This window comes from Centruroides vittatus, unplaced genomic scaffold (assembly GCF_030686945.1).
Source record: "Centruroides vittatus isolate TY-2023 unplaced genomic scaffold, ASM3068694v2 scaffold_386, whole genome shotgun sequence".
Taxonomy (NCBI): domain Eukaryota; kingdom Metazoa; phylum Arthropoda; class Arachnida; order Scorpiones; family Buthidae; genus Centruroides; species Centruroides vittatus.
Window position 1 is genome coordinate 1,248,973 of NW_027122706.1, and position 25,712 is coordinate 1,274,684.

Here is a 25,712-nt window from a genome sequence, read left to right on the forward strand (position 1 = left end):
GTCAATCATACATGACAACTGCTACTACACCGGATTAAACTAATAAAACCTACTTATAGCCTGTTACCGGTGGGGTTCGCTGAAAATCGTTACAAACGTTTTCGAACTATAAAGTTCTTCTTCAGGTAACCGACGACCGTTAATCGAATGCAATTCGAATAAAATCCTAATGGAATACGATTCCGAATTCTATCGCTTGGATCGTTGACGTCATCCAGGCATGCGCTCTTACCGGCTGTGTACTATCTTAAGTTCTTGTTTATGAGTGCTTGCCATGCCGTTGACAGGGCGATTTCGTCCTTATTGTTGATGCAGTTATCTTCCTTGAGATTAGCCTTATATATGCACAGGGCTTCCAGCCATCTAAGATGGTTTACGCATTGAGTTGTGTGTATTATTTTGGCTTGATTGAGAAAAGGTTCTATTTCCGGATCCGAGGCATAGATAGCAAGAGCGGTGGTTGACCTCGCGTGCAAAATATCACTCTCGTGTTCTTTTAGTCTTACTTCCAGGGAGCGCTTCGTGGAACCTACGTAGATTAGACCTCTGTCTGTTCTATGGTCCATAATCGGGATGGAGTATACGCCCGGAAGGCGTTCCTTGTTGGAAATGTCTTTACCGTTCTTTAATATATCCAAAATTGTAGCGCATCTTCTGTAGGCTATGCGTATATTCTTTTTCTTAGCTATTGATCTGTATATTGCTTCAAGATATGGATTATATGTGACCGGTATGAGATTAGGTCTAACCTCCTCGTGAAGCTGTTTAGGTTGTGGATCTTGGTTATTGTGTTTGCGGATCAATTTACTTGCAATCCCTTGGTAACCATGTTTCTCGGCTATGTGATGTATACGATTCAGTTCGGCTTGTAAAGAGCTCTGGGATGACGAGTGTGTATAAGCTCTCTTAATTAAAGCGTTAAATGCTGCTGTTTTATATTGCGGCGGGTCACAGGATCCTGCCGGTATATAGAGATGTTCTGCCTCTGGTTTACGGTAGACCTCTGTGTGGATGGACGTTTGGTTGATTTTGATGTTGATGTCGAGGAAATGCGCTTCCGTAACGTGTGCTTGGTCTATCTCTAGGGTCATGCCGTAGGGTCACGAGGTATTCACCGAACATCTTACTATATAAAAGATACATAGATGATATTCTCATCCTGTGGAGACGGAAACCAGACATATCTGAGTTTGTCGGGGCATTCAATGATAATCCTTACGGCATGACCCTAGAGATAGACCAAGCACACGTTACGGAAGCGCATTTCCTCGACATCAACATCAAAATCAACCAAACGTCCATCCACACAGAGGTCTACCGTAAACCAGAGGCAGAACATCTCTATATACCGGCAGGATCCTGTGACCCGCCGCAATATAAAACAGCAGCATTTAACGCTTTAATTAAGAGAGCTTATACACACTCGTCATCCCAGAGCTCTTTACAAGCCGAACTGAATCGTATACATCACATAGCCGAGAAACATGGTTACCAAGGGATTGCAAGTAAATTGATCCGCAAACACAATAACCAAGATCCACAACCTAAACAGCTTCACGAGGAGGTTAGACCTAATCTCATACCGGTCACATATAATCCATATCTTGAAGCAATATACAGATCAATAGCTAAGAAAAAGAATATACGCATAGCCTACAGAAGATGCGCTACAATTTTGGATATATTAAAGAACGGTAAAGACATTTCCAACAAGGAACGCCTTCCGGGCGTATACTCCATCCCGATTATGGACCATAGAACAGACAGAGGTCTAATCTACGTAGGTTCCACGAAGCGCTCCCTGGAAGTAAGACTAAAAGAACACGAGAGTGATATTTTGCACGCGAGGTCAACCACCGCTCTTGCTATCTATGCCTCGGATCCGGAAATAGAACCTTTTCTCAATCAAGCCAAAATAATACACACAACTCAATGCGTAAACCATCTTAGATGGCTGGAAGCCCTGTGCATATATAAGGCTAATCTCAAGGAAGATAACTGCATCAACAATAAGGACGAAATCGCCCTGTCAACGGCATGGCAAGCACTCATAAACAAGAACTTAAGATAGTACACAGCCGGTAAGAGCGCATGCCTGGATGACGTCAACGATCCAAGCGATAGAATTCGGAATAGTATTCCATTAGGATTTTATTCGAATTGCATTCGATTAACGGTCGTCGGTTACCTGAAGAAGAACTTTATAGTTCGAAAACGTTTGTAACGATTTTCAGCGAACCCCACCGGTAACAGGCTATAAGTAGGTTTTATTAGTCAATCATACAGATACCCAAACTCACAATAATAGCTAACGTATGTAAGTCTGCTAAAAAGTTGTAAAAGACTTCACTCAGTCCTTGTACATGAGCAGTGGTGATATTTGAAATATTTAACAAGGGGTTTGCTAGCAGAAAATTTTTCCCTGACAATCACCGACAAATGAAATGGAAGTTTTGAGTAGAAATAAATACAATACCTTTTCTTGCAACCGTATATCTAACAATCAGTGGCGTACTTGGAACGTAACGAGCCATGGGTGAAGGGCAGGTAACGATAATATTTTAGGGCTGTCGACCTTTTTTTTTTTAGGCAGGGGTAATCTTTACCACGCGAAATAGCGCTTCTGGAAATACACACGTTTCATCATCTCTCGAGATAATTATACTTTTTCTTTCGCTGTCCATAGCCCGACACGTGTTCGACAGCCATCTTGTATTATCTCGCGCGCGTGGCATTCTGGGATCTCTCTTATGACTGGATCAAGAACTCTCTCGAATCGATCGCGATTAAACCTCGATTGAAACGGTCGAGAGAGATCGCACCAAGACATACTCCCTGACCTTGCTCACAATCTAGATTGAAATGCTCGGTACGAACGGGGTATAAGGCTCTAGTTTAGTAGTATTACAGAGTATAATACGCATATTTTAATATATTTTATTTAAAAAAACAAACCCACTGAGAAATGTTCCGTGTGTTTAACAAGGTTCGGGAAACTGAAAATTTTAACAACGGGTTCGGCCGAACCTGTGCGAACCCGCCAAATATCACCACTGTACATGAGTATTAAACTTCTGGCTCTTGTCAGTTTGATTACTCTTTGGTATAAAATATGACTCAAGCTTTCCAGGAACACATTAGGTTGTTTAGCTTCATCATCAAGTTCTGATGATGCAGAATCAAATTTCCAAAGCTTCTTCCCCAAACAGTGGAGCAAGATGGCAGCTTGAGTTTTGTAACTCTTTGTCATCAGCTTGGTTACCTTTGCATATAGTATATAACTTTTCTTAAACTTCTTCCAATTTGTTCCCAAATCACATTCTACCAACATCAGCTTGGGCAGACAGAAAAGTCATTCTGCAAAGTTTTAATTTTTTTATAGTTCTAATTTTAGATCCATAAATTGTGAGCAATGAGTGTGTGTTTGTTTAATTTGTACATAGAAAGTGATATTTTATAGCAGAAAGGACAAAAAGAAAGAACAAGAGTATAAATGAGAAAAACCAGTTTAATAAAAACTTTAGTGTAGATCTGTCCTTTTGTTAACAAAAGGAAATGCATTCTGTGTTGGCATTCATCTAGAATAATAAATAACCTTTCTCATATTTGTATTTTAAAAAAATAGAGGAAAATCAAACATTAAATTTTGAATATATGCCTCAATAGTAAAGACAAGGACTCTTCCTCTGCTTGCAAATTTCTTATCAAACATTCCAGTTCATCTCTTACATCCTAATTCTCATTATTTAATTTTTGTTTCTTATTTATTTTGTGTTATTTTTATTTTTGATTATAATTATTTCTCTTTCATCTTATATTCTCATTACAACATTGTTTATATATATATATTTAAAAGATATGTTTTAATAATTAAATACAGTATAGTCTTGTCTTACACAAGGATTGTATGTGAGCAGGTACCATGTAAAACAAAATTTCAAATAAACCTGTGTTCCACCCAATAGTCCTAGATGACTGCTTATACCCTTATGCAGCCAGTTACAATTAACAGGATTTTAATCTGATAACAAATTAAGTGGAATCTCATTTTCTATCATTTGCAGTGCACATTTATATAGTTCTTCATAATTAACTGATAAGTCAGGTTCATTTTTGGAAAACAATTCCTTACACTTAGCAGAAATACATTTTGAATAATACACCCTATTTGGATCAAAAGGAAACAAACATGTTGAATTGTTTCTGATTTCAAAACTTTCTTGTAAGCTTCAAAGAATAAAGCTGCAAAGTTAGTTTTAAAAACCGATTTTGATTATTGTTTGTGTTTTCTGACAGCATTTCTCCACTGACATTTATAAGTGGTCAAAAAATTGCAATATCACAAGGCTGGATAATATGAGTTGCATTTGGCAACAAACAAAAAAGGTGAATTATTTTCTCAACACAAAAATTATAGTTTTTCATTTATATTGGATTTATGTCCATCAAGAAGCAATAATACAAGAAACTGTATATTCTTATCCAGAAGCCAGGGGTAGAAGACATTTGCAACATAAACATATTCATAAAATGTGGCACTTATCATCCATCCTGAATCACTTCTACCTATAGCAAAGTCATCTGGAACTGAATCTGCAATATGCCTTGGAATTCTCTTCTATGGAAACACTATCATAGGATCCACTGAATGGTCACTTGCAGAAAAATTATACAAAACTGTGATATACTGTTTTTCTTGTCCTGATGCAATTTATAAAAGTTCTTATATGCTTTAGGTCCCAGAAGTTTGCCAGTTTTTGGACAAAATAACTTCCCTGTTTCATCTGCATTGAAGATATGGGAAGGATTTTGCAGAATATCATTTGCGTGTTCTTCTCTCAAATAATTACTTAATTCCTGAAACCAATTCCTTATCATCTCTTCTGAAACTGCTGCTTGAGCTTTGGATATCACTTCTGTATTCTTTGCTGCTACAATAGGGTGCCTTTTTAGGAAAAGCTTTAGCCATTTTTTTCCTTGGGCAATCATCATTAAATGGATTCTTTCGTTCCACATCTTTCATAACTTTCTGAACTGTGTCTTTTACTTCATCAGGATGCACAGGAAAACCCAATTTGGCTTTCTCAATAATCCATTTTGCCAACCTGTCTTCCTCTGCTTTAGTTAATGTGGCTGCAAGGCCCATTTTTTGCTCCATTGGTACCTTTCCATGTAATTTATTTATTAAAATTCCTTTTGGAATGTTAAATTTTTTGCTAGCCTTATTAGCACTCATTTTATTTTCACATACTGCTTCTACAGCTGCATACAAATCTTCACTATATTGAAAATGTCTGTAGGCTTTCTTCTTTTTATTTATTTCATCTGCTTCTGATAAGTAGCACTGAGTTCAGCGTTAACGTAGATTCTTCTTTTTATTGCAAGTACTTTCGTATCGAAAAGTACTTGCAATAAAAAGAAGAATCTACGTTAACGCTGAACTCAGTGCTACTTATCAGAAGTATATGCAACTTTGGTGTGAGTTAACTTTTATTATTTCTACAAGCAATTTATTTCATCTGCTATTTTGAATTTATCTGAATAAAAATAAATTCAAATGTCTTAAATATCTACAAAACTACTTCTTTACTTAATGCTTAGGAAAATCAATAAATAATTATTTTAAAATGCTGCTATATGAATCCTTGTCACAATTCTTACCTTATTACAATGCAAACAAGATTACCCCTTACACACACATCTCAAGAAAGCTGCCATATTTCAAACACTATTACGTGTTTATGAATGACCAATGAAAAAGAATATTTCAAAATGTAGTTGATTTTCAGTAATTCAGCACTTCTGATTAGTTTTTCTTGCTGTGGCACTTTATTTTAAACAAATTTCTGACAATATAGTCATTCACTGGTGCAACTATCCTATATATACTGAATTTTGTAATAAAAATAGTCAGTGTGCGCCTTAATAGTCAAAATTATCTCTGTGTATCCAAAGCTTAACCTAACCATTCACCAACCATAAAAACATTAATCCACATACAGTTGAACCTGTATATATGAAATCTCTCAAGAATGAGAAAAAAATTTGAGATAATCAGGTTTCAGTTATAGAGATTCCTACAGAATAAACAGTAATAAAGTTTGGTTGAAGGCACTGTATTTTATTAATACAATAATAAATTTAATACTTACCTGTATTAGGTATAAATTAAATATTTTTGACATACTTTAACAGAAATAGTTTGTCAATAGTTTCTGATACCTGATTTTCTTCAACCAATAAGACACAAACCAAACTTGTAGCCAATCAGAGAAAAGCAGTATTAATTACAACTATGTACTATATTGCAAAAGATATTTATCAACTGCAATTTATGCTATTAAAATGTAGTTGCTGAGCTTTGAATTTGTAATTGACACTTCAGTCTGTAATTTGAGATATAGAGGTTTGGGAGAAAATTACTTGAGATAAACATGAAAAATGTATTAAATTTATGCTGAAAATGCATGGAAAAAATAAATTTTTAGATAAAGAGGTTTACAAGATAAACATGTTTGAGATAGGTTCAACTGTATATCCATTTTGTATATGTAAAATAAGTCCTTACTGTATTCAGTGTTTTGTATTGTTCTATTTATTGCCATGTTTCCATTGCATTCATAACATTCTATACTGTAGTTGAAGAGTAATTAATTGAGTTGAAAACATTTACAATTAGAAATATTAGTTCACCGTTAATGGGGTATATTTTTTCCTACATTTATTCTTCAGCAATTTCTATCATTATAGGCTATATTTCAATTAATTTGTAACTGCTTCAAAAGTTTCTTTGTACACCAAACGATCACCATAATTAATTTTCTTTCAGATTATTCTAAAATTATTTAATAAATATTAAATTATTATAATTATTAATTTCAATAAGAGATGATATCTAATATCTATCTCTAATATCTAATTACTTAATATCTAATTATTAATAGTAGTGAAAAATAGCCCAATTAATTATGGAGTCATTTGGTTTATTATTAATACATCAAACTTAATGATGTTTATATAAAAGTTACTTTATAAAGAGAAAAAGAAATATTTAAACTTAATAAAATTTACCTGTACATTTAAAACATTCAATGTGAAAATATCTGTCTTGAACCCGTAATGCATTCCCACTGCATTTTTTCTTGCAAACTTCACAAATAACTTTTCCTATAAAATTAATTGAACATTATATTAATTTATAATATATATAATTCTTAAAAAATAAACACTTTATTTTCATGCATATAATCTGTGGATTATTTGTATTTAAAATATAATTATATAATTATAAGAATTTGAAGGGGTGCAAGTTATGTGATGGGATGGGTTATATATGAAATTTTGAATTTTAATCATAAACTTCTACCTATAGATCAATGACTTCTATTATAGGAACAGTGTATAATGATGAGTGGGTTATGAAAATATTTTATTTTTGTTCTAGCAATTTTCTGCAGAATATACACCATTGCATGTTATACTCCACTGTGAGTTATAAGCACAAAAACACAATAATTTTTAATATTTAAGTAGAATGTTAAATCTTACAAATTTAATAAAACTAATTGTTTGAAATTATGTTAAAAGATATCTTCTAACTTAATTAGCAGTACTAATGACAACCCTAAAGAACCTTTACTTCCAGTAACAAAACATTTGATAAATTGTCCAATGAATGCTTTTGACCTACCCAAGATCTGCTTCAGGTTAGAGAACAACAAATTCTAAAATCAGAATGCTTGAAATAGAACATTTTTGAACATTAAATTTAAAAATTTGGAACACATAAAATAAACAGAGCCTTAACAGTTGCAAATATGCAAATTTGCCATATACATATAAGGCAACCCCTGTGAAGCAGACTTTGGGTAAGGTCGAAAGCATTCATTGGATGATTTATTAAACATTTTGTTACCAGAAGTAAAGGTTCTTTAAGATTGTAATTATGTTTAAGTAATAAATATGAATATTTGCATATATACAGGTAACCCCCCGTATAACACGGCACTTCTATAACATGGATTCACTCTAATATGGTTCGAGAATTGGGAACATCCCCCGTATAACACGGGTTCACTCTAACACGGTTCGGGAATTAGGTAAAACATTCGTACAGTACAGCATGAAATGTAATAAAAACTGTTACCAGTTGATGATGCTCGTGCTGAGATCATCATATAGGATGAATAATCCTCTGGTAAAATATTTACTTAAATAATAAATAAGTATTTTACCCATGAAAAAATCTACTATATAAAGCTGAACAACCGGATTCTATCACTTTATCCCAAAAATGGCCACTAGGGGTGCCCCTGGCTACTATTTAAATTAATTTAAATTAACAATATAAATTATTTTATATTTATTTTATATTTTTACAGTATAATATTCATTATATTATTATTTTTATTTATAATTTTGTATGCCCCGATGCCTGCCTGCATCTGGCCTTTCGACTTGTGAATAATAAATCCGATTTAAAGAAGGATTTAACAGCATGTTTTTTAATTTTTGGAACCTAACCCCCCTTTTTGCACTAGTTCTTTGTTTTGTATAACACGGATTCACATAACACAGCAATTTTTTGGAATGTAACTTCCATGTTATACGGGGGTTACCTGTATATATAACATATTTATGTAACTTTTACTACATGTTATATAAAATAATATCTTTGGCTTTGGATAGGTAGAGAAACTGCAAGTTTTTATTCAAATTTCTTCATAAAAAAACAATCAGAATTAATAGATTTTGTTATCAGATTATTACAATAAATCAATTAAAATATTTATTAGAATAAAATCAATAAATATATCTATTAATAATTAATAGAGTTGTACTTATATTTTATTAATATCAGTACAATTAAAATTAATATTTTATAATGTTTTAAATGTTTTACATATTTTTAATTAAGAAAGGTTTTCCAATAATATAATTATATATTATATAATTAAAAAAATCAATCAAATAATAACTTCTTTATTGAAAAATAAAGATATCTATTCATATAAAATCTTATAGAGATATGATTTCATACAAGAAAAATTACAGTAAATTCTTTTTTTATATTTTTCTATCTAAATTAAAACATAATAATAAATAAAACTGTTTCTGGAGAGAGATGGCATAGGAAATTGTAAATATTTTTTCCAGAAGCAAAAATGTTACTGAAACATTTAAATTTTAAGTTGCATTATATTAAATTCTAATTCACAATGTATCAATACTTTTTAAGAAAATAATTTTTTCAAATTTTAACAATTCATAACTGAGACAATTATTTTAAGTTACATTCTTTTGACAGAATATTTAAACATTTGATGCAACAAGCTCATAAATCATGATTGTAAAATTAGTTTTTCAGATAGTATTAATCATTTCATGATTTGTCAAATTGCTATGACAGATTCTATACTGTTAGCTTACAAGTTGTTTGATGATTTAGATTAAAAAAAACAGTAAACCTTGGCATGTGAAAACAAGTTTAACAAGGATTTTACTTTTGAGTAGTTTTAACTCATCTAATATGTTGCTATATGATATTAGTATGTTAAACATTTTGGCAAGAATTCAACAATAAAAATAATGATGTTAAAAGTAATAATTCTCAAAATGTCCTTCATTTTCATAAAATAAAAAAATGATTAATAAATGATTTACAATGAAATTAATCATCATATAGGAATCCAACCTCAGTTTTACAAATGGTTTCATTAAAGCTATGTAGAATATATATTAATTCATTTTCAATTTTTTATTGCTTTAACATTCACATTTGTTTATTTAAATTTCATTTTTTAAATTAAAATATTGAAAATTTAATTACAATAATTAATAATAGTTATTTTTAACATATTTTATCAAGACTATATAATTATATTTAAGATAACATTAGTTAGATTAATGAAATTATTTTGTTATCAGTTCAGAGTCATTACATAAATATTTTTATTAAGATGACCTTTGTAATTTTTTTGTAGTATAAGGAATTATAGTAAAGTATAATTAACAACACTTTTATACAATCAACTTTAATATTAATAAACTTAAATATATTTCAACAATATATTTTTTTTTTTTAAATGCATTTTAATTAAAGTTAATTTAATATACAAATTACGAAATTAACTTACATAAAATTATTTAATATTGACAATTATCTTACTTGAAGTGAAAATTTATATTACACATTTGATAAAATTTTTATAGTTTTATGTCTTATCTTAAGTCATAGAAATAAAACTGTTAAAGCAAATATGAAGTGTGGAAAGAATATTCCAAGATTACATTTTCAAAATTTTATTTTTCAAATCTTTTTTTTTTAAATTCTTATTTTGTATTTAATTTCAGAAACCTATTAATAGTAAATACAATAAAATTACTTTATTCAGTATTTTTATCCTTTCATTACTATCACTATTAGGTCAACAAAAAAGAGCAATTAGATGTAATTCTTCTGATTCTAAATATAATTTTCCATACAGAAATATATAAAAAAATGCTAAAAGTTTTTCTTAATCACATTAAAAATTTTATTAACATTGTCAGTAATTGTCTCAGTTTCAAAATGTTGTCTCACAAAACTCAAGGTTATTAAAAAATTATTTGTAATCTACAGTTGTGCAATTAGACAAAAATGCAATTATTTCAGGTGAAGGTAAAATTGTAAATTATCTATGCTAGAAAGTGCTTAAGAAAATCTCAGAAATTAATAAGAAAAAGATGGAATTTTAAAAACATCTGTTTTTCAATTTTTTTTCAAAATAAAACAGTTTGGAATATAATATAATGATTCAGTAAATATAAAAATATACATATGAAGGAGAACAAATAAAAAGCTTAAGAAGATGCAAACTGACCCAGAATTAAAACAGATAAATGTATATAAGATGAGACTATATATTTTCTTTTTGTTATATGTTATATTTATGTGGCAAAAATATATTGCTTTCCTTGATTCTAACAATATTGGAAATAGTGTTTGATATAACTTTCCTCATTAGTTTTTTATAGTATTGTAATGATAATTTACAAAAAAAATGAGTATCCTTTAAAAAGTTAGATGGTGTTTTTTTACATAAATTTAAGATAATAATTCAATCCTTCCTTATAGTAACAGAAAATCAGAAGATAATCTAATTAACTCTCCAAAATGTTTCATTATGGAGATAATTCACCAATCTACCTAATAAAAGTTTTTTTGCAAAAATCAAGCAATGTTAAAATTGTTTCTTTTGTTACTATGTCAGACAGTGGTGTAGCGTAATGGGAGTGGCAGGGGCGGCCCGCCCCGGGCAGCACTTTCAGGGGGCGGCAAAATTTCACAATAAATAATAATAATATCTTGTAAAAATTTTTGTAATAAATGTGATTATTATATTGCAAAACATATATACATGACTTTTTTATTTGTAACCTGTACAATACACAATAATGATGATTGTTCTTGCCGAAAAGTTCTTTAGAATTACTGTATATTTTAGTCTTTTAAATTGAGATACCTAAATAAGGAGGCGGCGAAATTTTCCTTCACCCTGGGCAGCTGACTCCCACACTACACCACTGATGTCAGATGATTACCATCGTAACAATTATTTTTTTAAAGTACATTAATTATTACTATATTATATATCTATATTGTTGTTTTTATATATTACTAGCTGACCTGGCCATGCGTTGTTGTGGCTCAAAATGTATCTATTATAAATGTGTAACACTTCCCCCGTGGGGGGAATTTCAAAAAATCCCTTTTTAGTGTATATTCTGTTGACGTCACCTATTAAAACGCAATTAAAAACGCAAAAAACCGCATGTAAAATTGTATAAATAAAAGCCGAGTTCTTCACGGTAAGCCTTAATCCCGTCCATCTCCCCCCATAGGGAGAATTTCGACATGTATATTATATAAAAACACGTGCATATTCGAATGCAACGTTGTGTCAAAATTTCAAAGGAATCGGTAGGAACAAACAAACGTTGTATTTTATTTATATAGATAGGTAGAAAATGATCTGCTTAGGTCCATTCTCACAGAAAAGCATAATGCCTCACAGAAAAGCAAACTTAGGTCGTCTGAAGTTAGCGCCATCTGTTGGACATAAAAGCCTTAATCCATATATAAATATATTTTTGAAAGGGGGGAAATGGTGATCTTCACATATGCCACAAACCTTTGCGGGAATGTATTAAACAACTTCCCAAAGTTTCATGGCAATCGGATAAATGGTGTGGTAATGCATGAAGGACAAACACACACACACACACAACACACACACACACAGACAGACATACATTCGTTTTTATATATATAGATAAACTTTAAGGTACAAATTATAAAAAACATAACAACCTTAAAAACACCATTTAATTTGGATGAATATGGTTTTTAAACATTTTGTATACTATATATTCTATGTTCTGTAATTTAAATGTCTGAAGAAATTCATTACAGTATTTTCTTTCTAGCAAATTTTAATTAAAACTAAATATCATTTTGTTTTTAATGTTGTTTTTATGTGATAAATTTTTAGAAGACCATTAACAACATTTTGGAAATTTTGCATTGAATGTAATAAGAGAATTTCATTTCCAAAACTTTTTAAAATAAAATGCTGATATTTTCATACATTTAACATTAGAGTACGTAGTAATGTAATAGTAGTTTTGAGAGAATCATGACTTCATGAGCATTGTTCAATCTATGCATAATCCAAAATATCAAACTAAGATGTAAACATAATTTCCAAACCAGCTTATAATATTTTAATTGATAGACTTTGATCTTTATTTTCTTTAATAATAAGTTAGAAATTTATCAATACAAATTTTATAAAATAAATAATATTTTAACTTTTCTAATTTAATTTCAATAGCTAAATATTTAATATCCTCTGCATAAAATTACTATTTCATAAAAATATTGGGTTAATGTTACCTATGGTAGCGAACTTGGCAACGGGGAAATTTTTCTACCCTACAATCTAGACGGCGACAGGGATTTTTTTTCCCACCCTACATTACACGTGGCGACGGGGAATTTTTCTTTCTACCTTACATTTAGACGGCGAAGGGGAGATTATTTCTACCCTATGTTCTATGCTTACAATTCTAAAAAATACAAATTAAAAAAAATAGGATAACTCACTTTGTTTCTGAGCTTTTCCCATTTTTCCACGTTTCCCGTCAACGAAACTAGACTCTCCGGTACATGACGATGCTCCTTTTCCCCCTTTCGTTTTAACACTTTTTTCTCTTTTGTTTCACCTTTGTCTTGTGTTTTCTTTTGCTTTTTTGTCTTTCTTGCTGACATTAGGCGCGGGAGCAGCCGGAATAGTCTCTGGTTCTTTCCAACTAGGTATTTTTCCGTGACCGGGATGTATTCAATCAGTGTATGCCTGCCTTTTTAGAAACACCCGAGGAAACTGCCGAAATACTCATCGTGCACTCTAAACCAAGATAGTGCCGTATGAATGTCAAAAGATTCGCCAATGACATATTGCCACATTTCCTTTGAACGTTCCTTTGAGAGCCGAACTTCCAGCATTTTCGGCAACGCATCACGCATGATTTCCGGTCACTGCGATAACTCGATTTGCATGTTTGGCCACATTTCTGGCAAAGTTCCTCGGTGTGTTGGAGGCCCAGTTTTACGGCAAATTTCGGTCTGCCATCAATTCTTTCGTCTAATCCTAATTCGGAAGACTCTGCTTCTATTAACTGATAAAAACGTCACCCAGTACACTCTTTCCAAAATTTGTCCGACTCCAAATTGCAACTCGACACGACAAACTTGTGAAATATCTATTCCAAAAATTGCAGAATACGCTTAGCAAATTTGTCAATAAATTTATTCCAAGTGCTTAAATTCACAATGTAAATTAAAATTATTATTAATTACCTTGTAATAGAAAAATTCCAAAAGTAACAAAAACTCAAGAAAATCTTTTTGCACGACAACACGCCTACTCCACTCTCAGGGGAAAAATTTGCATACTTCCGATCAATCGCGATTCTACGGATCGAAGCGCCCTCTACGGATTTCATTAATTGATAACGAAATCCCGACAAATTCCCCATCGCCATCTTGAATGTAGGGGGAAAAAATTTCCCCATTGCAGTCTAGAATTTCCCCGTCGCTCTCTAAAATTTCCCTGTTGCCGAGTTCACTACCATAGGTAACATTAACCAAATATTGTTATAAAAATTTCCAAAGTACAAACAGAATATTGCTCTTCCAGAGCATTTCCTGTATTTGATTGAAAATACTTTTCCTGCAGTTAAAAAATTTCACCAGAAACTGTCTAAATTTTCATTTTAATATTATTTCTATTAGTAACTTTTTTATTTAAATTAAATGTATCAATATGCTTATCTCTTCTTACAATTATTAATTCTGTATATTTTTTTTTACATTTCATTCTAAAATTATATCTTTAAAAATAATTTCCAAATCAAGAAATAAAAACAAAAGAAACCTTAAATTAAAAATTTTAACTTTTTAAATGTTTTCAAGGCTGCTTTATGTTACGCATTTATTTCATTTGTCAATTTTTTTTCAACTAGTTAAACTGTATATATGTAAAGAAATACTATACATACAACCAAAATCATCATCAGGCTAACCATTAGCCTGATGATGTCCATTCAACATGGATGAAAATGTTTACTTTCATCTATTTTTTTTTCTTGCTGGATTTTGGTGTGTGTATATTGTTTATTGTCAAATTTTAATTGATTCATTATTATGATAAAGCTTACTAAATTTTTCATTTGTTACTTGCTTCTTTAGAATATATTTCTTATTTTGCTTTGTTCAGTATGAAGATTGATCTCTCTAGTCTTTGTTTTAGATCTTTTTTTTTTTGTGATTTTATTTGAGCAATATAAAATTTAATATTTTGGCAACAAAACTATTTCAAGATTTTTTAATTTCTTATTTTAATAATAAAATATATTGAATTCAATTATAATTAATTTATAAATAATTATAATTAACAAAAGTGCTTGAAAATGTAACTATTTTTTTTTTATCACCAAGCTCAATATCAAAAATCAGTTTTTGTTTTTCTTTTTAGAAGAGAGTGACAGATCTAGAAGTATTTGTAATGAAATTCTTTAATCATTACATATTTAATTATTTGAACTGTAATCCAGTGAATTTCAGCAATTTTTGATAAAATAATGAAGTTTGGATTAATACATTACAATAAAATTAAAAAAATAATTAAATAAAACATTACATAAATTTTATTGTAATTATAATTTGCATATTTTATTAGAAAGTATAATTGCAAAATTGATGTAAGTCAGAGATTAATTGGCACAAAAGATAATAAGAAAAGAAAATTATGCTAATAGCAACCAAACCAATTATTATGACTAATGCAGATATTTTATAAAATATATTTTAATCATTAAAAAAAGTACTTAATATATAAAACTATATAAAAGGAGTGGTATTTTCATATTTTTATGTAATTACAACTATACTAATTCTAAGAAATATAAATCAATAATTTTTATATTGTTACACATTTTAAAATTTAATGTTTAAAATTATACTTAGTACAGTTTCAAATATTCAATGTTAAAACATTTTTATAGTTAAAATATCACATTTGATCAGGATGAAAAAAAAAATATTTAAACCTTTCCACTTAATTAAAATTTCTGTCAAAAGAGACTAATTAAATTGAACCAGATAATCTTTTTTGTTTCTACATAAAAAACTGAACATAAATATTTCAATAATTAATTTCAACAAAAAATATCAACTAATGCTATTTTCTTTTAAATGAAAACATTTCCAGATAATTTAATTATTAACTTTCATTTAATAAACCAAAATCATAATCATTTAATAATTAAACCAAAATCTGAATTTTTCAATGCTGTACTATCAAAGCCTATCAGGTTCATGATCAGTGACCAAAACTGTTAAGCGTAACCAGATGTAATAAGATACTAACAGTTCATAAAAGTTCTACTTCATATACCATAATAAGAAAAAGATGGTTGTAAAATATACATTTTTAAGAGCATATATTTGAAAATAATTTTGTGTCCATTTTTAAAATTATATTGCATTTATAGAAAATATTTCACAAAATTAGACATTTATTATATAAATACATACATAACCTGATACATTAGTAATACCAAACTATCTGCAGAATTTTTATTGGGTTATATTAAGGTTAATTAAATTAATTTGATAAATTTATCATGAGATGATGGCTTAACCATCTACCTCTAGCCAAATTGCTTTCTTAATATTATTAATTAGCCTTAATATAGCTTGGTAAAAATATTTATTATAACATTTTAAATACATCTTCATAACTCCAACATAATCATTAGGAACAAAACCATTTTAAATCAAAACTATTTATTATAACATTAATTGTATTTGCATAAAAATATCAATTATACACATTGAAATAAAACAAATAATTGTTCTAAAATTAGCACTGAATATCAGTTATTAAAAAATTGTTCCTAGATTTTATATGGTTAAATAAAAATAAATTTAAATTTGTATAAAAATCGGAATTACTGTATTTCAATTTATATATCTTTTATTTTTAAAAGTTTGCTATCCAATTATTTATAAACTATTATTATTTTTTTATATTTAGTTAAAAATATATCAAAAAACACTTTTGCCTTATTAGTAAGATTTCATTATTTTATAGTATAATTGAACATTCCAAAACTGTTAGCCAATTTCTCATAGATAAGAAACAGGTTATTGAAAATTAAATTAAGATATTATTATTTTTGTACAAAATAAAGATATTTTAAATTTAAATCTTAAAATGTCTCTTTTTATACTATATTTATTTTATTCCTTTCACTCTGTACATACTAAGAGGGTCTTTTATCAAGCACATTGTGGGTTTAGTCAGACCACACAATGAGGGATGAGGTTCAACATATAAGAGATGGACCATCTCAAAAAATTCCTGGGGTTTTTCAAACCTGTCCAGATCACTCTTGGACCCCCCCAGAGCAGTAGGCTGAGACTGCAATTGCTCAGCCATCCAACTGTTTTCTTTATAATATGAGTGACATTAATTTTGTTTTATTTGACCTTAATTTGCAGACATCTAGGATATATGTCATTTATTATTTTTATATTTATTCTACAGAAACAATTTGGAATTTGGGTTGGTTATAACAAAATATTACATGTATTGAGTTTATATATATATATATAATGTAGTAAAATTTGTGAAGCACTTTAAAAAAATTTAAAAAAATATAAATAGATTCATATATTGACTACGAACACAATATAGTGCTTTCAACGATCACTTGGCTTTTCTTCTCCCTGTTAAAAGCCAAGTGATCATCGAAAGCACTATATTGTGTTCATAGTCAACAAGAATCAAGCACGACATGGTTTCAAGTCATTAATTAAGATTCATATATTCTTAAATCACATTTAAGAGAAAAGCAAAATACAAGTTTAAATAATTTTGTTATTGTATAATTTACTAATGTTTTCTATACAAATTCACTCAAAAAAAAATTCTCTCTCTTCTGCAAAACTTTCTCAACATTTATCTGTTATCAAAAAAAATATTAATATGTCTATTTTAAAGTCTGCTTAATGTCTGCTAAAACTAAATATCAAAAATACCGTGTAATGTTTTGATAGCATCATTCTTTTGTTGTTGTTGATCATTATTAAAACTTAAATTTTATGAATCAACTCAATATTCTAAATCAGTGATGGCTACAATTGGTGGTACCATGGCAGGATCTGGCCCACAAGCCATTTCTTAAGGCTCATAGAGTTCTAGTGTTTTAAGGGTAAATATAAAGGGCCAGTTTAAAATAATAGAAGTTTTGGCACATGTTTTTGAAAGGGAGACCTATAAGGATGGAACCTTCATTTCTACTTTCAGTAAATGCTAACATTTTTTAAATTTCATATACAGGTAATTCCCGTATAACATGGCACTTCTATACAACAAATTCACTCTAACACAGTTTGAGAATTGGGAACATCCCCATATAACACGGTGCTTTTATAGCACAGATTCACTCTAACACAGTTCAAGAATTGGGTAAAACCCGCGTACAACATGAAATGTAATAAAAACTATTAAAAGCAAACTTTATCTAATTTGAAATTAGGGAAATCTCTGTACAACAGTTCAGTAAACATAAAGGCTTTAAAGTGTGAAAGATACCTCATTTGACATTTTTCATTTGAGTGCGTACGTACTATCAGATTTTCATGCAAAATTTTCGTGAACTATTAGTACTTAAGCACAGTATGTAAATTTTCTTTTCTCACCTTCTGTCAATACACATGGTCTTTCTCAAAACTTGTTTCTGTGTTGCCAGATCTTGATGCTTCAGCTTTTGGTGTTGTTTAATTTATATTAATATGTATCACTTCTTAAAAAATTTTAATAAAGATATTTATCTTAATTATGAAAATATAATAGCATGTTTTTTAATTTTTTGAATGTAACCCCCCTTTTCATACTAGTTCTTTGTTTCGCATAACACGAATTTGCATAACACTGCAATTTTTTAAAACATAACTCCCATGTTATATGGGGGTTACCTGTACCTTCAATTGTATATGCCCACTAGTGGCCCAGTGGATAAAATCACTGAACACTGATAGGTTTACATCTGGCCAACAGACTTGCCACATGGAGTTTTCCAGGTTTTCTTCATGTTAGTAACCCCTAAATAGGAGCCAGTTTCCTATAAAAGACTTCCTGGGAGATATTCCCCTCGGCAAATTGCCCATATGTCATGTTACTGTAATTGAATAAAACAATCAATCAATTGTATACTTTAAGACAGATAGCCCAACTTTGTGAGAAATATAACTATACAATTTTTTAGAAAAGCAAATCTTAAATCTCAGTTTGGAAGACTGTTGATTGCAATTACACAGTTGGAAACTGAACAGATTCAACTGTGCAAGGGCCTCAAGATTGTAGCTAATACCCAGACAGAGCTACCTCAAGCCAATGGTCCAGTAGCAAAGATCATTTCTAGAAAGCTTGAAAAAGATCATTCAACAAACTAGGGGTTTAATAGAATAAAGAAAATTGAAGCCATTTTTGATGGATAAGTAGCTATATTTGAAGAGGACAAACCCAAGCTCTCAAGCAGTGACATCAGCCCCTTCAAGTGTGTACCCATGACGACATGTGAAGTGGATTGTTCAGGAGATACAAAGTTCTACTGGTAGTCAACTGTTGATCTTTCAAGATCAAAAATTTACATAGTCACATGGTAATACAGTGCAATTGTGAAGTCTAACAATGTCATGTATGAAAATGATAATTAAAACACTGTATGAGATTAAAGGAAATCTGAATTAATCTCAGTTAATACTTATTTTCTGAAATTTTTAGGTCATATTTTTAGGTTTTTAGGACTTTAATATCTGCAAATTTTGCCAGTTTTTAGGTTTTAAAAATCCAAGCCTTACTTATAACATACTTATTGATTTCTGGACCCTAGCCATTCCAAAGTTGATCACTGCTGTTCTAGGAGAATTAGTTCTCTCATCATTCATTTTTAATTTTTTCAATTTTTAAAATAATGAATCATAGCAGGATCCAATGAGAATTTTTATTTTTATTAAATACTCAATTATCAAGCTCTTTTCAGTATATCAAAATATCTCTATAATAATTTTCCTAGTAAATAAATAGATACATTTCAATAGTATTAGTAAATTTTTATAAAACAATTTCATTCTTTTGATTGTTAGTTTAGGTAAATAATAATATAATCAAGATATAACAGAAATAATGATATCTTTTCTTACATCTCTTTAATGATTTAAAAAAATACACAAAAAACAGAACTTATTTTTATAAATGACGTGTTTAAAATCAAGTTTCATAAATTGTTATTTATTAATCCATAAAATAATTTATGAAACATATATAGAATCACTATGAAGTTAATTAAAAAGTTGTTTAATTCATTAATTTCTGTTTATTTTGAAATCTTTACAGACTAATTTTGTTAACAATTCTTTGGAATCTTTTATTAATTTTAATTAACACCTTATTTTTCTTAATGTAATTTCTTATCTAATTGCCAAATGTCATTTCATTTGTTCAACAGAAAATTTTATCAAGGTGTTCAAAAGTTATTTAATTGGTATTATAACTCTGACAATTAATCCACATTTTGCCTGTTGATTTTTTTTATCTGAAAGAAAAAAATCTTTATCTGAAATGATTACATGAGAACCAAATTTTCATTAATTTACATTTTTCCTTAAAAATTTTAGTTTTTATTCATATATTTTAAAGTTTTAATTTCTTCAAAATTGATAACTAAATAATTCACAAAAATTATTAAAATATAGATATTTGAAATATTTATTGCTTTAAAAAGTTTCAATCTAAATTTTTTGCATGAATTCTTAGAAGTTATTATTTTGCAAAAAACTTGATGCTTTTCTGTTTTATCCCCATACGTTACATCATGTGCCACATTCTGTTGTTACACCATATCATATAATGCTGTTTCAGGTCAGAGTTGAGAAAAAACACGCTATTTGAAAATTCAAAATCAAATTTCATTTGAAAATAACAAAACAAATTTTCTAAAATCTTACAATTAAGTACTCTTTTGTTAATTTTGTAATGTTAAAGCATATTATTCAGAAATCAAAATTGAAAATTATTTCAATATTAACCAAAATGTTTATCCTAGAACTTACAATTAACTACTTTTTATTAGTTTTGTTACATTAAAGCATTTACTTATTACTATTTGAATGACAATTTAAAGGAATTCTACTTACTTTCCTTCACTTAAAATAACCATTCACGGTTAAAGTGTACCTAGGTAACCCAATGGTGGCGCTTCCAACTGTTCATGCTCCCGACGGACTCCTCCCGGAGGGGAGCTGCCAAGTGTTTAACGTCACTAGTTATTCACGGTAGTTCTTGAACAAAAGAAAAAAAAAGGAAACATCTACTAAAAATATGGCTAATCTAACCCAACCTAACTGAAGCATCACCATTGGGGTTACCTAGATACACTTTAACCCAATTCACATTTAAAAATTGCAGGCAAAACTTAAATGACAAGAATTTCTCAAGCCTACAAAACTCAAATCTAAAAGAAATGACAAAACTATCTTTTGATCGGTGCATACCAAAAATGCACCTATAATATAATATACCGTATTCTTACAGAATTCAAACAAAATCATCTTCATTCTTATACAAATTGAAAATAGTGAATAAATACATCATTTTCTTCAACAGTACATCTAACTTGAAATGCTGAACTGCTAGACTAATTTGTATATCAACAGGTAACTGAATTATTCAAAATAAATCTTTTCTTAAAAATAATTAATGCTAATATTAAATACAAAAATAAAAATATTTCAAAAATATTAGAAACAAATAATGTTTACTTAGATTTTAATTTTTTTACAAACTTTACATTCCTTATTTGAAGTCATAATGCAATTAACTTTCATTGTTCCAGAGGGCAACATGACAGCTTGTAACAAAACATAGCAAAGCAAAACACTGGAACATGACATGCAACATGACACAATACAATGTGGGAATAAAACAGAAAAGACTCAAGTACTCTTATTCTTGGTACATTTCTGGTAACATATGTAATGTTTAACCTTGGTTGCTTGTTGTTCTCTATTATATGTATTTTCTTAGCACAATGTTGCCATTGAGAACATATCACACAGGAAACACTTTTGTAGGAAAAAGGTTGGTTTATTGGTGTGAATGGATATGCATTTTGGGCTTAATGCCCCTCTTCAGTCCTATTATTTTATATTTATCAGCAAATTGATTACAGGTTTACAAATTTTTTTCAATGCATTCTGTACATTTGTAAACCTGTAATCAATTTGCTGATAAATATGTAATAATAGGACTGAAGAGGGGCGTTAAGCCCAAAATGCATATCCGTTCACACCAATAAACCAACTTTTTTCATCTGAAAGTGTTCCTTGTGTGATATGTTCTCAACGGCAACACTGTGCTAAGAAAATACATATGTAATGTTTGTTTATTATTAACAGTCTAATATTATTTGTTTATTTTAATATATGACTGACATTTAAATTTTGATTTAGCAGCACCAACTTCTAAAAATTATTTTTAAAAGTTTAAAAGTTGGTGCTGCTGATTTCCAATTTCTTTGAAAAATGTTAGCAAATTGACATAGTTTCTAAAAACTTATTTCAAACTGCTTGCTCATACAATCCATCAAGTTTGGGATCGATCTGTAGATTTCCTGTTTCTTCACCTTTAATCATCTTAAATGCAACAAGTCATTAGGAAAAGCTTTAATGGAATTAACTTCCAGGTGGTATTTGTTGTATCCCTAAAGTGAGAAATTCCAGAAACACAATCTTGAAGTACAAGATTCAGAGTATGGGTAAAACAGTCTACATACATGGCTGTATTTTCTACCTTGCATATCCCCAACTAAACACCATTTTTATGACTGCAACATTTGATGTACCATCAAAACACAGTCCCCCTGACACTGATTTAGAGACATTCCATACTGAGCTAATATATCCTTCATAGTGTTACCACCCATCTGGTTTTCACCCAGACAGTCCGGGAATTGACTTACTGTCCGGGTGAACTATTAATTTTGTCTGGGAATTTTGTAGAAATTGTAAAGTTACGATGAAACAAAGTTTTTGCAAATATTTTTATAAATTTATACCATTTGAACAGTGAAAGACCTCACACTCATTGAAACTCATCTGCTATTCCGCCATGCTACTCTGTTTATGCTGACAAGTGACGTGCAACCTGCCTCTCGACCTTTTTTGTTTTTTTTTTTTTTGTTTTGCTTGTACTGTACTTCCATACATATCTTCTATGGAGATAAATTATCTGTTCTTTCTTTCTTAATTTAGGTTACATACATTACTCCTACGCAAGTCCCTAGTCCCTAATTGTAACTGATTTAGAATGGCATGCACGTTATTCTTCACATTGTAAAATGACATTGCGCATGCGTCAGGAACTTCCGTTCAAACAAACCTGACCTGCCGTCCGGGTCAGCGATTTTGTAAAGGTGGCAACACTAGTCCTTCATAATAGGAAATACTGTTTCTGCAGTAGTTTCTAGTATTTCATAAAATGCCAAAAAGTCTTCATGAACTTCTAAAGACTCAGATTTGTTAAAGTTTGATGTTTTGTTGGTTTTACTTCTCATCAATAATCCTTATGTTCTAAGATATAAGAGACAACACAATTTTTAATAGGACTTCTTGCTTTGCTTTCACAAATTTGTTCATGCTTGATTTTAGAGAGCACATTTAAAATACTGTTTCAACTGCAAGCAAGTTTGGTGATAGTTTCTTGACATTTATTGGATTCTTGTTTGGAAGATTTTTTTAAAGCTTTGTTTCAACCATGAATCCCATTGATAAAAAACTGGCATTATCTATAGCAGAAAAAGTTATCTAGTTTTTACTTTTGGCCTCCATACAGACACTACAGAATTTTCTATCCTGAGCTTCAACATACTTTATCCAGTTGTACCTTGAAATCCACCTTTCTTGAAATTTTAAGTTTCTGGACTTAGTAGCAGCAAGGTGAAAGTAAGTGCTGCCATCAGGTTTTCATTTTGTTCCATGGACTGCACTGTTATTAAGTAATAAAATCTATTCATTTCAACTGGCATCACATTCATAATGCAACTTTATAATTGTATTCTCTAAAGCAGGGGTCACCAAACTTTTTCACAATGGGCCAGATAACTGAGAGAATGACGAGCATGGGCTGCATAACCATTCTGTTCAATACAGCACACTGAATACACAAAAAGTAAAGACAACCAACATATTTATTTATCAATACACAAACACGATCACTGCAGCAAGCTCGTAATTGCTTTTGTTAGAAACTTCATTGCAAGTACTTCTTACACAAAAAGCACTCTAATATCCAAAGTCTCAAAAAGTTGCAGAATTTTTTTATTTTGCTGATTTTCCTAAATATTATATTATTGTCAGATGCAAAAATCAGATTGGACCACTTCTGGCATTTATACTTACTATGTATAAAAAATTAAACTAAGTTTATCTACAAACTACGATATTTCCATATAAATAATTATATTTTTCCTATTTGTGGCAGTGTGGTGGCGGGCCAGATAAACTGACTTTGCGGGCCATGGTTTGGTGAACCCTGCTCTAAAGTCAAAGGACCTGATTCTGATGTAAACATTTCAGAACCGAACAGTGCTAATATTTCCTCTCTATCTTTCCTTTCTTCATAGATAGAGAGGAAATATTAGCACTGTTCGGTTCGGGGTAGAAGTAAGTTTAATTTACAGTGTGTCTTGAAGTTCTTTGTAAACATTTCAGAGTTTGAATAACAAATTTATCCATTGTTCAAAAACTAAATATGTGGTAAACGAATTCAACACAGTGAGCATAGAAGCATTTTTCCATTAGTTTCAGTGTTACTTGGTTGTAAGATGCATCTTGTGTTAATTAAGATTTTTTAGTCGTGATAATTAATGCTAGGTGCTTGATTTAAATATCGAAAATTAAAACTTTATAGCAAAATTTTGGGGGTGTTTAATGCCTACTACACCTACTATATTATTATTGGGAGGGTGTCTGAATACCAGTGGCGTGCAGTGACATTTGATGATAGGGAAGCTGTACCAGCCCTGGACAGAATCATTGGAAGTGTTATATGATATTTTGGTGTGTAGCATCCATGAGCTAAACCGCGAGAGGTTGGTGCTCTGTAAAGTGCGTGCACAAATGCCTGCAATCTGGTTGCTTTACATGATCCAAATATTTTCGCCATGGAAGCTATCCCATATTTGACAATACAGCACTTTCATTGGGATATGAATATATGAATTTATATTTGAATTACAACAGCAATCTTATCGTTGTTTTTCACATGTATAGAAATTTCTAATAAAATTCATAATGTGGTTATAAGAAAATCTTAATTTTAAGTAATTCAAAGAACATTAAAATATGAAAATAATCGCACAATATGTATTTATATTTTAGAAAATACAAGGGAAGCGGTGCTTCCATAGATGGCATACCACTGCCGAACACCCAAATATCTTTTGACTCAGTGTCACCATTTTGATTTATACTTACTAAGAAATATTATTTTATGAAAATTAATATTGATATTTCTCTAAATTAAATCATTAATATGATATAAATTTCTAAAAATAGACAGAAACAACTGGTTTCTGTCTATTTTTAGAAACTCTGTCTATTTTTTGGTTAACTCTTTCTTTAAATACAATAAAGTCTACTTAACAGAACATTGGATAAGGGAGCAGTTCACTTAAGAAAGCACTCTCTCATGTTCCTGATTTTTTTTCCATACATTTTACATTAGTGAAGTTATACACTGTTAACAAAGCATCAGACAGTAGAGCAATCTATTTAAATATGCACCACATTGGTTACTTATTTCAGCAGTCTGAATAAAGAAGCATTATTCTAAGGAAATTTTATAAAGGCCCATCTTTAATCTTATGATAGATCACCATACAGAACACTTGATAACAGGGCTCTCTACACTAAGATATCTGTTGAGACTTCGTGAAACCTTTCATTGATCAGTTTTTAATTAAACACATACTCAAAAAATTTCTTACAGAATCATAATGAACAGGTTTTACTGGACATATATATATGAAAAGTAATTACATAT

General features: G+C 30.0%; 1 protein-coding gene and 1 pseudogene across 4 annotated transcripts in view; both read right to left on the minus strand.

Annotated features, from left to right (window-relative positions):
- The window catches only part of LOC136988717 (actin-binding LIM protein 2-like), an 81,812-nt gene that overhangs the window by 50,943 nt on the left and 5,157 nt on the right, over positions 1-25,712 (minus strand). For all 4 annotated transcript variants that reach the window (XM_067286669.1, XM_067286670.1, XM_067286668.1 and 1 more), the window contains exon 2: positions 7,072-7,167. In XM_067286669.1, the coding sequence (XP_067142770.1) occupies positions 7,072-7,167 (96 nt within the window). The remainder of the gene's footprint in view (positions 1-7,071; positions 7,168-25,712) is intronic.
- Positions 4,425-5,272, minus strand: LOC136988760 (uncharacterized; annotated as a pseudogene).